This window comes from Cricetulus griseus, chromosome 4, assembly GCF_003668045.3.
Source record: "Cricetulus griseus strain 17A/GY chromosome 4, alternate assembly CriGri-PICRH-1.0, whole genome shotgun sequence".
Classification (NCBI taxonomy): Eukaryota; Metazoa; Chordata; class Mammalia; order Rodentia; family Cricetidae; genus Cricetulus; species Cricetulus griseus.
Window position 1 is genome coordinate 6,970,213 of NC_048597.1, and position 15,796 is coordinate 6,986,008.

General features: G+C 46.9%; 1 protein-coding gene across 2 annotated transcripts in view; it reads left to right on the forward strand.

Moving 5' to 3' along the window:
- Urb1 (URB1 ribosome biogenesis homolog) overlaps nt 1-15,796 on the forward strand; it is a 57,019-nt gene that overhangs the window by 37,951 nt on the left and 3,272 nt on the right. For both annotated transcript variants that reach the window (XM_035444324.1, XM_027415571.1), the window contains exons 26-37: nt 174-367; nt 1,327-1,437; nt 1,546-1,609; nt 2,419-2,590; nt 2,894-3,002; nt 7,257-7,417; nt 7,919-8,030; nt 8,909-9,015; nt 9,489-9,632; nt 11,627-11,736; nt 13,100-13,297; nt 14,408-14,649. In XM_035444324.1, coding sequence (XP_035300215.1) covers nt 174-367; nt 1,327-1,437; nt 1,546-1,609; nt 2,419-2,590; nt 2,894-3,002; nt 7,257-7,417; nt 7,919-8,030; nt 8,909-9,015; nt 9,489-9,632; nt 11,627-11,736; nt 13,100-13,297; nt 14,408-14,649 — 1,724 coding nt within the window. The remainder of the gene's footprint in view (nt 1-173; nt 368-1,326; nt 1,438-1,545; nt 1,610-2,418; nt 2,591-2,893; nt 3,003-7,256; nt 7,418-7,918; nt 8,031-8,908; nt 9,016-9,488; nt 9,633-11,626; nt 11,737-13,099; nt 13,298-14,407; nt 14,650-15,796) is intronic.

The window sequence follows — 15,796 nt, forward strand, 5'->3', positions numbered from 1 at the left end:
CACAGAGTTAAACAAATGTCCCACGCCTTAGAATAATCTTCTGCCATTCCTGTCATGGTAGACAGACAGGCCTGTGATTGTTAAACAGACAGGAAGCCATGTCACTGAAAATGAATGTATACACAGTCCTTTATGGACTTTATGGCACTTTTTCCTTTGGCTTGTCTTTCCAGATTTCGGTACCAGGACCTCACCTTTTTGAAGACTCTGCTTGGTGCCATGAAGCTCCTGTATCGTCCAGAAAACTCTGTGCACACAAAACTTGTCCAGCTTCCAGTGGTACACATGATGCTCACCCAGCATTCTCTGTTTTTGCCAACCATGCTGACATCTGAAGAAGTGGAAAATGTGGACAGTCAAGTAAAAGGTGGCCCCACACTCTGCCCTCCCATCTCAGTGGCCCCTGCTGTCTTCCAGCTAGTCAGGCACCATTTGTTTTCAGAGCGTAGTCCTGGGATCTTTGTCTATCAAATCTAGGGCCCAGGCATGCTCCTCTATTTTAAAAGTGACACAGCAGTTGCCACTGGTTTTGAAGCCTTTGTTTGGTTTATTGTGGTTCTGTGGAGGCCCATGTGGACCTGTCATGAGCTGGTGTTGAAAGTCTGGGAATTAGGAGAAGTTGGGAGGGATGGGAAGACAAGTTTGCCTGAGAGGAGTGGGTTAAGCTCATAAATCTCATAGGGAAGACTGAGTGACAGCAGGAAGGAAGGGCTGGAACTTCCTTGGTGGCAGCCCACTGCTGTCTTTTCCAGCCAGGCTTGCTCTGTCTTCAACTTAGTCAGCATGGGTTTTGTGCTCACAAGTCCTCAGTGCAGTGTAGACTGCTGTGAATATCCGAACACAGTCTGAGTGTTCCTGTACACTGAAAGCAACACTGTTCAGAGACAAAGCCATCCCTCCAGACCGTTAGGCATCAGCACCGGGTCTGTCTGCCATCAACAGCTAGGTTAAAGACAGAAAACTGTTAGATGCCAATTATTGGTACAGGTAATTAAAAAGTAGAGTGGGCTCCACACCCTAGGCAGGCAGGAGTTTGCATGCTGGAGATTATGATAGCATAACTGGGGATTCTGCTTAGGTTTTAAAATCCTAGGCTTTTAAAAGTTTGTTGGAAAAGGGTGTATAGATCCTGAACTCAAGCCCTGTGAAGCCGTAGAGAGATGGTAATTCTGGAGGTTGTGTTATTATAAGAATGCAAAAGTGGGGTCCGGTGAAGAGGCTGGGTGGGGGGCCCACAGGCCCGCTTTCAGGGCCCACTGTGGTGCGCCTTCCTTACTTTCCCGAGAATGTCCCCTTGGTGCTTACGTCCTTTGTTGTTTCTTCCAGAGACCCTGGTGGACCTGATGTCCACAGTGGTGAAGATGTGCCCTTCGGTCTGTGAGAGCAGCCACTTTGCTGTGCTCCTTGGGACCTACAGTGCCACCCTCAGTGTCTTGGGTGAGGAGGACCTGATGGTCAGGCTATGTGGGCTAGGCTGGTAGGCTGTACCCTCTCGTGCATTTGAGGGGTTCAGTTTCCTAAAAGTGGCCTTCATTTGCCTTCTAGACCAGAAGATTTTACTTCTCCTTCGGGCATATGAACAGAACAACCTTAGTCTCATCAGCTTCAGGTGAGTGCTAGCTTGGCCAGGTGAACAAAGGACAATGGGAACGTTAGGCCCAGGGACAAAGTCCCCCTCCAGGGAGCTCTAGATTCGAGACGTCTCATTCCTTGTTGTTGTTGTTGTTTTAAACTATTATTAATACTGTATTCCTTGTTTTGTATAAATGTATGCATATGTGTAGCATGTTCTTGCCACAGTGCACACTTTTGGAGGTCAACGACAAAGCCTCCACATAAGTGTTGGCCGGAACCATAGTACTTGCCCACCCATGTACTTGCCATGTCTCTGACCCTCTATGGGCAGCTGCAGGAAATTACCAGGCTTCACAGGGTGGGTTCTCCAGGCAGGGCTGACTAAAGATTTGTATGACAGTCCTGATGAGTTGGTCCCTCTTGAGGTCAGGATCCTATAGGTACTACGCTTGGCTTAGTGCCACACCCCGTCATGTAGAATCCCTGCTCTGCTACTCAGCAGTCGGCAAGTAAGTGGCTTTACAACTTCCCAGCCCTTTCAGTGCCTCTTTCCCATTGCACAGGAGGTGGCAATGTACGATCATTACACAGGTTAAGTGAATTAATGCATGCAAAAGGCTCAGGGTCTGGCCAGATACACCAAGAGTAGTATGTGGGTGCTGACTTCTGCTGCCATCACCATGCTGATTTCAGAAGCTGTCGTGAGGATTACTAAGTGGTAGAGCATGCATACTTACCCAGAGTGGCACTCGACGTGAGCTAGGGTCTTGATGTTGGGGTTGCTGTCATCAGTTCTGTTCCTGGTGGGTCCTGTGACCAGTCTGCATTCCTCTCTGGCTGTAGGGTTCTGCTATGGGGCCCAGCAGCTGTGGAACATCACAAGACATGCCGAAGCCTAGGAAAGTCACTCTGGCAGCAGCCAAGCGTTGGGGACATCCTCCGCCTGCTGGACCCTGACCGTGTGATGAGGACCATTCTGCATTTCCCACAGGCCCGGAGGCTGCTGCCCCCTGAGGTGTGCTCTTGCTCTTCTGCCCTCCCCCTTGCCATTCCAACTTTGTACAGAGTTATAGACTGGACCCCCAGTGTCCATACTGAAGCTGGGTCCCACTGGTCCCACTGTTTTATTTATTATGCCTCACAAGCTTCTCTTGAAGCAAGTCTCAAAAATCATATTATCATGTGAAAGCTCTGCTTTTTATAGAACTGCTTAGGCTTTGTGTGCTCTGACTGTGTGTGTGGCGGCGGGGGGGGGGGGGGGGGTTTCACCATTCAAATGATCATATCCATGAGCATGTTGTTGGCTTGGCTGTTTCAGGACACAGGGGAGCCACTGGTGTTCAAGGATGATACTGGAAGAGTGGACCTCGACAGCCTCTATGACCCCTGCTTTCTTCTCCATCTCTTTGGGGAATTGACCAGGCCAGGTGAGTGTGCCAGCCTTCTGCAGTCATATTGCTGTTAATTGTTGTCATGGCTCCCAGGTTAGTCCTCCGTCAGAAAACCACTCTTTTAGGGTTTTGTTTGTTTTGAATATGTGGCTGGTTTCTTCAGCACCAAATCTGGACCATCGGGGCACAGTCTGCCTTGTCATTCCTTGGGCCTAGAGCCCTTTCAGTCATGATAGGCTTTGGTTTGTTAATTAGTCCTTGTTATTGTGTATAGGATGTTTTGAACACCTGCCACAGCACACGTGGAGGTCAGAGGACAACACTAAGGATGAGTCCCAGTCATCCAATTGAGGTTGCCAGGCCTCGCAGCAAACACCTTTATCTTCCAGTCATCTTGCCTGTCCATGGGTTTATTTAATGTTATGTTCAAGCTCCTTAGCTATAATTAATTGGAAGAACAAGGGGTAATATTGTTCCTTTTTCCCCAGAATTGAGAATTTAATTATTTTTAATGTTGGATAATGCATTCAAATTTTAAAATTTAAATGATAGAAAGTTAAAACTTTAAGACACACAGAAAAAAAAAAAACTTCTGCATCTGTCTTCTACCTTTATTATTATTATTATTTTTCACATGGGTGCATGTGTGGATGTGTGGTGGGGGGGGGGGAGGCCCCAGCAGTCTGTGCTTCCACCACAGTCAGGTATTGCTGACCTTGTCCTGCGGCAGGCCTGTGAGTCTTCTGTCTTACTGCTTCACTTTTAGCCCTTGTGTAGAGTGGAAACTTGTTTTTGTAACCTTACTACCTTTCCTCTTTGAGTGCTTGGCCAAGAAATGCCTAGCCAAGGCTGTTACCAAGGGCAGTGACAGATGCTTTTTCCACAGCAGTTCTTGTGCTAGACAGGATGTGACTGCGGTCTGCCAAGGCAGCCGGCACAGGGTGAGCTGAGGGCCACTGCCAGGTGCCCAGCACACAGCCCTGTGGACTCTGCTTTCTGATGGGCCTCTTGCAGTGCATGACTGAGGGTGTCATATAAAAAGAGGCTGGAGCCGAGCCACAGAACCGTCAGTGTTCACTAAACTTGGGAGCTTTTGATGTTATCCATGGTCATTGTTCTAGTAGGCCGTCTAAGGATTTTAAAGGTGGTTTTAGAAGGCCAAATTATTGTTCCAAAGGTTCTTAAAACAGAACAGCATTTGTAGCCACTTTTAAATAGTCTGTTGTATTTTCAGCACCCAAGGGCAGTCCTTTTCCACAAGTACAAAGCCAAGACCATAGAGAGCAGAGAAAGTCCCAAAACAGGAAGTTGATTCTTCCTCATAGACATGTGGAAAATTCATTTGTCTTAGAGCATCAGTAGTTACTAAAATAATCCCAGCCACCAGAGTTCAAGCTTTTCTCATTGACTGTTCTCTCTCTCAAACATATTCTTTTTATTTTCTTTGAATTAGAAGTAAGATTGAATTACATGACAATCCCAGTTCCCTTCTCCCTCCCTTCTTCCCCACCACCCCCCTCAACTAAAACCCTACCTATCACATATCCTTTCTTCTAATCTACACCTGACTCAACCTTCTGCTGCCTCATGACCTCTGCATCCTTCCTCTTCTTCCCTTCTCAAACATATTCTATTCATGAATATTTGTTATGTAGCTATCTCTTAAATACATTTGTTCTCCAAAGCATTATTAATTTTATCTACCGTCTGATGCTTTTATAAAACTTTTTGGTTCTCTTTCCACATCAGAATTCATCTCATCGGTTGTTAGAAATTGTCAAATTGAGGCTGTTTGTTACCACCTGGTTGTTCTTTTCCCAGTCTTTGTTTCCAGTCTGTGCTTTAACGCGTGCATTCTCTCCCATAAGCAGTGTGTACTTGATAACATGAAGTTATCTTTTAGTTGGAGTGTGTACACCATGTACGCTTTATGAAATCACAGCTCTCATTCAGTTCTGTCTTTGCTAAGGGTGGGTGTGGTTGCTTTGGGGCTCATGTTATACTGTTGATCACAGTTTACCCTCCAGCCAGAAGACTTTGCTTCATGCATTGTGTAAGAGGCTATCCATAGTATAGAACATTTCTCCTTAGTGTCTTAGTTGGAGTTTCTGTTACTGCAGTGAAACACCATGACCAAAAGTAAGTTGGGAAGGAAAGGGTTTATTTGCCTTAAACTTCCAGATCATAGTGCATCATTGAAGGAAGTCAGGACAGGAACTCAAACAGGGAAGGAGCTGATGCAGAGGCCATGGAGGCGAGCTGCTTACTGGCTTATTTCTTACAACTTGCTTTGTCCACCTTCTTATAGAACCCAGGACTGCTGGCACCACCCAGCATGGGTTGGGCCCTCCCCTATCAGTCACTAATTAAGAAAATCCCTACAGGCTTGCTTACAGCACAATCTTATCTGAGGCTCCCTCCTCTCAGGTAACTTTAGCTTGTGTCAGGTTGATGAAACTAGCCAGCGCACTTGGCTTTTGTACTATTCTTAAACATTTTTTTGGTTGCCTATAAACCTTATGATTATTATTTTTACCTCAGTTTTTCATAATTTTCTTCTGTTTCTGACTTTTGCTGCTGTAGCTTCTTCACTGTACAGCCTAGCTGGGTTGGCTTGAGAGAAGCGTGGCCCCTGTGTCTCCAGGTTCTTTTCAGGTCTGGTCACTTGCTGGCCTCCTGCAAGTTGCCCTGCTGCTCACTGCTGTATTGTGGCTTTTAGATCTTTTTTTCCCCCTCTGTATTTAGGTTTAGCTAGTTGTCTCTGTATTTGGATTCTGATAGTTTTCTCTGTATTTGGGTTTAGATAGTTTCTCCTGAGTCTTCTAAATCACTGACCTATTCTGATGTTGGTCCCAGACAGTGTATTTCTGTAGGTGGAGTATTTTAGTTGGGACCGCTGGTCAGCTCTGTCCCAAGCAGCCACACAGATTTATTATTAATTATAAATGCTCAGCCGATAGCTTAGACTTGTTTTTTACTAGCTCTTATAACTTAAATTAACCCATTTCTATTTACTTGTTGCCACGCGGCGGCTCATGACTCGTTACCTCATTTTGTACATGTCCTGCTTCCTGTGCGTCTGGTTGGAGACTCGTCCTCACCCTTCTTCCCAGCATCTTCTCAATTTGGCTCTCCTTATCTCTTCCTGTCTAGCTGTTGGCCAGTCAGCTCTTTGTTAAAGAAATGAGAGTAATACATAGTCACGGTGTACATAAAGGATTGTTCCACAGCAGCTTTCATCTCCAGCATCCCAGTAACCACCTCCAGAAGCTGCCGGGGCCCTCATTCTCTCCACCTTTGTCTTGACGTGCAATTTTAAACATATTACTTTGATAGTATATCCCAAGAGTGTTCACAGAAGACACGTGTCTCAGTTTGCTTCTGTGAGGTCCTGATTGGGTCACTGGCCACTCAATCTAAAAAATATCTCTGTGGGGAATTATCAGGTTACTCATTTCTCAGTAAGGGAAACAGCTCTCTTCTGAGGTTCCTTGACAGAATTCTTCCTGGGGGAAGGCCTGAGTTCCCATTAAAGTGGAGCTGACAAGATACAGGTTGTGTTGGTGAGCGTCTGGGATTGGTCCCCTGTGTATGTGATCCATCTGTCTTACACTTTTGTGGAGCAGTTGGGGGTGTCTTGAGGCCTCACATAGAGCAGAAGGATGTCAGCCAGCAGGCTCTCCCTGTCCCCATCAATGCTGGGAATCACCTCATGGCCATGTGTGGTAGACTTGGCCCCCAGCGCCAGCATTTTTGACTGTTGCTTTTGTTTAAGCCTGGTGAACCACTCTACAACGGGTTTTGTTGGGTGTTTAAAGAATAAAGGAAGGAGGGTTGCCAGAGTGGAAAGGTAGGGAAATCCATTGCATACAGAATGGGTCTAGACCCCACTGGTTTGCTCTGGCTGAGTGTCCCAACTTATTGTTCCTTCTGGTCTTTAACATGGGACAGAGGCACAGGGCTGAACAAGTTAGGACCTGGAAGCCGGTCCCTTGCTGATGTGCTGAGATTTTATAGTGGGTCTCCGTGTTGCCCTCACTTGCCCTCAGTGCTTTGGGAGAATTTGTGGTTAGAACTGACCAGTGTCTTAGAAACAGGGCAATCATTGCCACAGAAAGGAAGATACCCTAGTCCAGTCTTAGCAGCCAGAGAGGCATGTGTTTTCTGTGTCCAGCCTGTACAGCTGGCATTGATGGAATGAAATGAGTGAAATGAAAGTGAATCCTGTAGGCTGTACAAGAATCATGAAATTTGAATCTTGTGTTTAATGCTATAATTTACTTTCTGTAGAGTTTGTGGTGGATTGTCGAAAATTTTTGGATTCAAACGCTCTGGGTCTGACTGTCGCAGCCCTCAGCAGCTATGATCCCCAGATGCGCGCTGCCGCCTACTATGTCCTAGCAGCCTACTACTCTCACCTGGAGGGAGCTCGCTTCCGGGAACAGGCCCAGGTGAGTAGGATTTGGATGTACTGTGGAGATGAGGCTTTGGAGAGCTTGCTGTCACCTGGGCAGGAGGAGGAGTGTAGAGAAGGTGTGAGTGAGAGGCCCTGATCAGGCATAGCTCACCTTGGGAGGCTGCCTTCTAACCCCAGGGCCCACTGGAAAGGGTTCCCCTGCAGAGTTTTCTTGTGGCTAGAGAAAATGGCTTGCCTTCTGTTGAATGTGTCTTTGGTCTAAACTCAGTGGTGAAGGCAACTGTCATCCACACGATCTGACCCCTAGAAACCCACACCCAGTGGTGCTAGAGGGACAGGAGCAGGTCACCATTTCAGGGAGCGTTGTTTGGCTTCTCTCGCGCATTGTGCAAGCCAGCTCCTAAAAGAAGAGGGCAGAGAACATCTCCAAAAGGAAGGCACACAGTGTCCTGCTCTAAGGAACATACACTCCCTGAAAAGCTGTGACAAAGCAGATACTTTCTGAAAATGCTGATCTTTTCCCCCCTCTGTTCAGGTTCTGTACCTGTTGGATGTTGTCCGTAATGGAATTAAAGCTCCGAACCTGAGGCTCCCCTTTACCCTGGCTCTTTTCATTGCCAAGGCAGCACTACAGATCTTGAAACCAGGTACCCTCATAGATTCCGGTGGAGGAAAAACAGACAAACAAAACACACCTACAGTGTGACCCAGAATGTTAGAACACAGCTCCTGGGGAATAGCCACCTCTGAAAGGACATGCATGTAACAGATCTTTATTCACCAGAAGGGTTAATCAGAGAAAAACCAGTAGAAGGTTGTTACCCCAGGGCTCTGTTAGTCCATCAAGGTCATAATCTCAGCTGAGTAAACAACCCCCACCTCCTCACCATCTGAGGCCTCTCCAGTTAGTGTGTAGTCAAGTTGCTTTTAGAATTCAGGTCTGGTTTTCATCTGTCACGTGCTTTGTGTGACATATTTTTCCCTGCCTTGGAAACTTGTGAAGGAGGCTATATAATTACCACTTGGCTGATTTAGAAGAGTCTGTTAGGAGAAAATACAGCAGAGATCGGATGTTCATGGTTGTAGCCTCCCATTGAGCCCATGGTGCCTGGGTATAGCCGTCACATCAGGCCTCGTGCCAAGGAAGGTCATGTGTTGGTGACCAGTGGCCCTCCAGCTAGACTTTGAGACTGCAGCAAGAAGAGGACATGTGTACCCTCCCTACCTTGTATCCCAGAGCCAGATGTCTGAGCCTCCCTCCTGGGTCAGCTCCTTTCTAGGAGAGGCTAGAAGCAGACAGTGTGAGCCCTGTGCTCTTGTCTCTGTGGCCAAGTCCAGGAAACATTTCTAAGCCAAGTGGAGAAACTAGTGTGGAGAAGTGGTCTTGCATTTCCAGTCATGCTGGTTCTGAGGCCCTAGTAATCAAGAGGATGCAGAGCCTCTCTGCTGGGTATCTGTCCCACAGTGTACACTCCATCAGTGACTGTACCATGGGGCTGTCAGTGACTGTCTACATGTATTCCAGAGGAGCACATGTACTGGAAGATCAGCAAGTTCCTGCTGTCTCACGAGAACCTGAACATGGACAAACTGCCAGGCTTCTACCAGTTCTTCTACAGCTCTGACTTCCAGGTAGTGTTGCCAAGTCCTCAAGGTCCCCAGAGACTCGTGGACAAGATTGCTCAGCCCCTACATGTTCTGTCTTCCCCAGTAATACATCTTGCTACACAGTACCATTACACAAACAGTGCAGAGCCAGGCCATAGAAAGGAACAGTTGGTACTGCCCCACCAAGCCAAACACAGGCCTTGCTTCCTTCAGAGTCTGAGTCCGGAGTCTTGCAGCATCCTCTTGTATTTCCTTGCTGAATCCCTGGACTGAGAATTGCATACTCTTCTGTAAAACTCCCTCCCACTTAAACATGGCTGAGTGTTTAACTTGACTTGGCCTTTGAGTTCTGAGCGGATAATGGAATCAAAGATGGAATGAGACTCTTAATGATGTAAAAGCAGAGCTCTTGGCCATCACCTGGAAACAGTGCTGTTTGATTATCCAACAAAAGGGCTGTAACTTATCTAACAATGCTTTCTTTCTTCTCTACCTAGCAAAAAACTGAACAAGAATGGGTGTTGGGAGTTCTGCGTCAGGGGATTAGGGACAAGCAATGCTATGAGCTGTGCTCCAGGAGAGGGGTGTTCCACATCATCCTGGCCTTCTTCAGCAGCCCCTTGTGTGACGAAGTGGCTCAGGTGAGCATGCTCCTCTGGTTCCCTGCACAGCTGACTGTGTTCTCTGGACTCGCTCCAGCTGAGTGATGCATGGGTATAGTGTGTGAAGTCTGGCATTATTCGTCCCATGACAGGCAGTTTTCTTTGTAACCTTCTTACTGTACCCTTGGAGGGTATGGTACAATTGGAGGAAAGGCCTCTGCCTCTTTGCTAATTACTGGTCATAAGCCCACAGTGGAGTTGGCCAAAAAGCCAAAATGCAAATGAGCCCATATGAATGACAGGAGCCCTGGAACCCTAGCTTTGCATGTAGTGTCTTGTCCCGACCTGCAGGACATCAACCTGGGGCAAGAGAGTCAGGGATAGGGAATGGGGACAAGAGACGCAGAAAGAACGACCACAAGACAGGATTCTGATCAAGTGGCAAACTTTACTTTTCTCAGGCTAGCTTATATAGTCAGGATATGGGGAGGGGCAAAATGAGTTGTTTGTGCACCAGGTGTTGGTATAGGCAGAATATTAGGAAGCCACAAAGAGGATGTTTGGCAGGGTAAAGAGTTTATGACTAAGAGGTCCAGGGAGGGTTGCTTAGGTGACTGAGCCTGTGGGTGGAGGACTGGGTCAAGTTGTTTCTTTTCTTGAGCTGAGGTTCTAAGGAGCTGCTATGTAAAGGTTAACTATGTGGCCTGCCAAGCATGGCCTAGGATCTCATGCCCAGCCCTGAGATTTGGCTCCCAACAGTGTCTGAAGACACAGGCCTTTGCAGAAGGACCCCGGCCCTCAGGAGGCTGAGGCAGGAGGATTCAAGGCCAACCTGGAATGCATGACGTGAACCATGTTCCAAATAAATTAAGTGTGGGCCTGTGTACAGTCACGCTGTATGTTCAGTTTTATTGGTTCATATCGGTTATATTATTCTTCTGTAATTTACTCTTTGTTTTTGAAACAAGGGCTCACTTTGTATCCCTGGCTGGCCTGAAGCCTGCATTTCATGTTGCTGGCTTTGAACTTGCAGCATTGCTCCTGCCTCTTCATGCACCAGGATTGTAGGCATGACCAGACTTGAAGTTGACTCTCTGTTTGTTTTTGTGAGATCACAACTGCTTGTGTCCTAATCCCTGCCACCATGCACCGATTTCTCAGCTGTAGAGTGGCATCTCAGGCTGGATCCCTGTCTTTTTTCACTATCTGGTGTGGTCATCATCATCTAAGTAAATGACAGTTTACAGTTGTCACTAAAACTTTAAAAGTCAAAGGCACTCTGAATTTTAATTAAAAACTTAATTCTTAACTTGCCTTGATTTTGGGAAATCATAATAAATAAGAATCGAGAGTTGGGACTGCCTCCCCTCACCGTGCATAGGAACCAGTGAGTCTGCCCTGACCCCTGACTGTCCCTGGGACCAAGAGCCGATTTTATGTTTTCTAAATATACACACTGCTGAAAGAAGTAAATGGGAAAAGGCTTAGGTGCCTGGATTAATTCTTGACCTGGCAAGCTTTTGTTTCTATCTTAATGTAAGATGTGAGGGGTTACAGTCAGGATGAAGAACCACATTGCAATAAATGGAACTTGAGTCTGGTAGTTTTTATTTTTATAGTGAGAGAATTCTGAGGTGCCTAGAAGCAGTTAAGGATAGTCCTGTGTTGATGGTCTGGAAAGTCTGGGGTCTATGCTGTGTCCCACCTGGACCATCATGTATCTGAGCTATGTGGTTTTCATGGTACATGTCTGCTGTTGGTCAGTTCCATGATTAACTGTCAGAAGTGAGGCTCTCCCCAGGCCTCCTGACAGCTGGGAGTCTGTCTTCTGTCATTTGCATGCTGATACAGTTTGAGGTCACTCTTTTGGAGCTGGCCTAGTGGCAATGCTTGTAATCCCAGCCCTCAGGAGTCTGGGACCAGCGTGCGTCCCTATCTAAAAACTATTAAAAGTTAAACCAGTGGGAGGAAAAACCACTTTTGGTCAAGTAAGTTTGTTTGTCCTCTAAGGAGTGACTTTTTGGACTTTGCAGAATTGGATTCTGGAAATTCTGCAGAATGTTGCCCTCATCACCAGATCTGCCTATGAAATCATACGTGACTATAGCCTTTTAACATGGATTTTACACATCCTGGAGAGCAGGTAAGAACTTTTTGCATGAGCTATGTGTTCATGGTATCTCTACGGTTTAAGTATCAATAGATTGTGTGCAGTGGTGTCCCACTGATACTCCTGTGGGCTTGCAGTCCAGCTCCTGGGAGTAGCCAGAGGGCCTTTCTTCCCTTCCACTAACCCTAATTTTCAGTGTCTCTTGTCTGCCTTGGATTGAAGCAAAGCTGTGTCCACTTTGGCAGAACTCAGTGGCCTTCCTGTCTTTCTCTGTCATACTCATCCATTGGGGTCAGCTTTATATAGGGTTTGACACAGTATGCTGTCACCTGGCCTCTGGTTCTAGAAGGCTTGTTGGAATGCCCAGTGAGGATAGATGCCTACTCAAGCACTGGGTAGGGGGTTGGGCAGAAGACGCCTGTCATTCCTCATAGTCTCCATCACTGTGAGTCTGTGTGAGGCTGGGGTCCCTGACACAGCAACACTGTCAGGAGGGCTCTGTGTGTGACAGGGTGCCTGTAATACACCCAGGGACCACTGGGTCTTCCTGTTCATTTTTCAGAAGTAATTCTCAGCTCTTTGAAAAGCTTGACATGCTCAAGCTTTAGCCCTGGGAGCTCTGCATGTTTAACTGTCCTGTTTGTCCCAACATGAGATGACTTCTTAAGGATGCCTGCACCTCATTCCCAGAGGTTTGTGGCACTGTTACGTTATAACCCGGTGTTGCAGAAGGTGGCCATTCACTGATTTGTTTTTAACCAAAGTTTAAATGATCTTTTACCCCTAATATAAAAACTAGGTGTTGATACCTGGAAATAAGCACTGCCGGAGGAGATTGGCATTAAAAAGATATTTTTCTAAAGTTTCTTGTGCAGACTTTGTGACTCGTGATTGTAATTCCACTACTCAGGAGGCTGTGCCAGAGGATTTCAGGGGGTTCAAAGCCAGTCTGGGCTAAAGTGCCAGACCCTGCCTCAAAAAGACAAATAGAATAAAATCTTTCTAAAAGGAAGAAACAGCTTAAAGCTTGTCTTCCAACATCAACAACTTTAGGACATTCAGATTTTTTAAAAGGCATAATTGACTAGTAGCCTTTCCTGGGCTCAAGTTGCTACTGTAACCACAATGCTGCTCTTACTGTACTTTAGGGACTTGAGACAGTTTTGTTTTAGAAAGTGGTCTGGTGGCCTCATCCTGTCTTGATGCTGTGTTTCTACACCAGGAGCCTTGTTTTCACTTAGACCATACACTTTGAGGGGAGACCAGGTCAGACTGTTGAAGGCAGGCAGGGCTGTCACCCGTGTTCTGCCCTGTTGTGTGGTCCCCATCTCACCTTCACAAATTGGACTCCTTGATGGGTGACAGTGATCTAGGCTGCTGCCATGTTTGGTTTCAGGTTTGTGGAGACTCAGCTGCTCTCCAACGTGATCTCCTTGCTACACACCCTGTGGGTGACCAACCTGGGTAACAAAGCACCAGAGCAAGGGGTGCAGCCAACGTGCCAGCCTGGCTCCCACGAGTCCCAGAAGATGCTTGCCCTGCACATTGTAAACGAGTTCCTGTATGTCCTCATGGAACTTACAAAGCACCTGAGGTAAGCCTGCTGTGCAAATGGAGGCAATGGTGGCTCTTGCTGTTATCCCTTTCTGTCATCTGGGGTCACCACACCCTTCTCACACCCAGCAGGTGAGCCCTGAGCCATGGTGTGCTGTGGGTTGGACTAGAGTACTGTGCCAGCATCGGGACATCTTTATTTTCACTTCAGTCTCCAAGGTTCTCATGGAGACCCTGAAGGCTTAGCAGGCTGTTAGAACCCACCATGCTAGGGCGTTGTTAGCAGGAAAGGCATCTGGGTTATGCCCCTGCCGCACCCCCACCAAGCTTAAACAAATGAGGGCTCACAGAAGAGCATGTTTCCTGTGACCTTAGCCTTAGCCAGGGCTCCTGCAAGCCTTCCTCACCACCTCTCCAGCCTCCAGAGGTGCACATGTACACGGATCCTTGAGCTCACCAGTCCTGTCAGCTGATCTTTGAGTCGGGTTCCAGGTTTCCGCTGTGACCAGAATTCTCCTCAGAGTCATTGTTGGAGAAAATGTGTACTTAGATTTCTCATGTTGGGAGCTGACATGTGTTGGAGGGGCAGAATGGGGCTCAGAATGGAGGCATTTTTTGGTAAGAACAGGGCAGTTGGTTTTGTGTCCCAAATTAATTAAGACTCCGCTGGACAATCATACCTCTTACTTTGGGGTTGCCTGGCACACTGCTGCCCGACAGCTGATAGCCCTTGGAAATGATGATCTAACATTCAACCTTGTGTGTAGCAGGTGACATTAAAACTACAGAAAGCTTTCATCCTTCCACTGAGCATCATTCAGGCTTTGCCTATAGGGTATACTGAACAGGGCTGCCTGGGCTAGAGAGGAATCAGCACCCTAGGGGAGTTCTGTGTCACTCCCATGGCCCTGACCCTCCATCTTCTGCTTAGTGTCTCCCATTCAGCTTAGCTTTCCAAAGAGATTTCTCTTCCTCCTGCACAGAGTTGAGGTTCCAGATCTCTCTAGAGTGCCTCACTTTCCCTCTGCTGTGTCCTGAGTGCAGACTGGTTTGGCCTTAGAAAGAAGTGTAGTTTGTGTGACCCTGACTTTGCCGGGCTGGTCAGGACAGGGTCAGCTTTCCTCAGTCTGTAACATTGGCTTCCAAACAGGCCAGCCTTGACCTCTGCCCAGCTGATCAACTTCTTTTGGACTCTCGAGTCTGTGCTGAGTTATCGGGCCACCATCCTAAAGACCTTCAAGGACATGGGTCGATTCACTGTGAACAAGGTGACACTTTCCACCAAAGATGTCCTAGTCCTCTTACATAAGTGGAGCCTCATTGAAAGAGACACAAAGCTCCAAGGAGCCCTGAAAGCCATCATTGAGCAGCACCAAGACAAGGACCTAATGAGTAAGTTCTAGATCTCCTTGGCTGCCCTCACTTAGCCACAGTTCAGAGCTGATGTGGCACAGGGGTGGAAGTGAGGACCTGGGTTTCAAGTCTAGCCCCAATGCCTGTGGCCTTTTTTGCCTTTAAGTAATTTGGTACCCAAGTGTGTTAGCTTTATGTCTCTGTGACAAGGGACCTGGGACTAGCTCCACCCTCAAGGGTACACTGCCAGGGATCTACTTCCCAGTTTTTCACATCTCCCATAGCCTGCTAAACTGTAAGTACATACATGTATTAATCCCTTCACCCCAAGATCAGGGCCCCCCTGAGCCATTCACTTCAACACTCTGCTGCATTGAGAGCATATTGGAGTCCAGCTCCGGATGAGAGCAGAGCCCGAGGATGGGTGGATGCAAGAGTGGCGATGGGAGCAATCAGACACTGGACACTTAGTTCCGTTTTAGGAGAGCTGGACAGAGAGGAAGGGAGCACATCCCCTGTGGAGACGAAGGTCCCAGCAGGAAGTGTAAGGAGTAGGTGAGGGAAGGAAGTGAGCCAGGCAATGGTGGTCTGGAGAATCTTGCAGTCTGACTGACTAGCAGCCTGAGTGCTTCTTTATTTGTACAGAATTTAGTAAGCAGGGATACATTCATGCTGTTCCAATACATAGATCATATCAATTTTGGTTTTGGACATGTGTTTAATATTTTCTCTTATTCATCTTTTTGTCATCATTAATAAACTGACAGATCAGACTTACCAGTGCCAATCATTTTCTCTAAAGTTTTGACATCATTGATACACAGTTATCTTTCATAATCACTTTTACTCATCAACCCTATGACCCAATTTTTATGAATCTAAAGGCATATGTCAGCCTGTTCTCAGGCTGGTAGCTTTTGTGAGTACAAGGACACTAGACCAAAACAATCTTCAAACCATCCTGGGCATACTGTCCTGTCCAAGGCGTGTATTATTAACTCTTAATGGTTAGAGTACCTAAGAAATATCCTCAAGCCAAAGCTGCTGCAGTTATTATTCAAATTCTGGCATAACACAGTGTTTATATTTTTATAGATTTAGTCTGTGTGTCTAATCTTGGCATTCTGTTGTTCCTTGGTCATATGACAACATTGTGGCTCAGCATGTGCTAACTTTTCTAAGATGG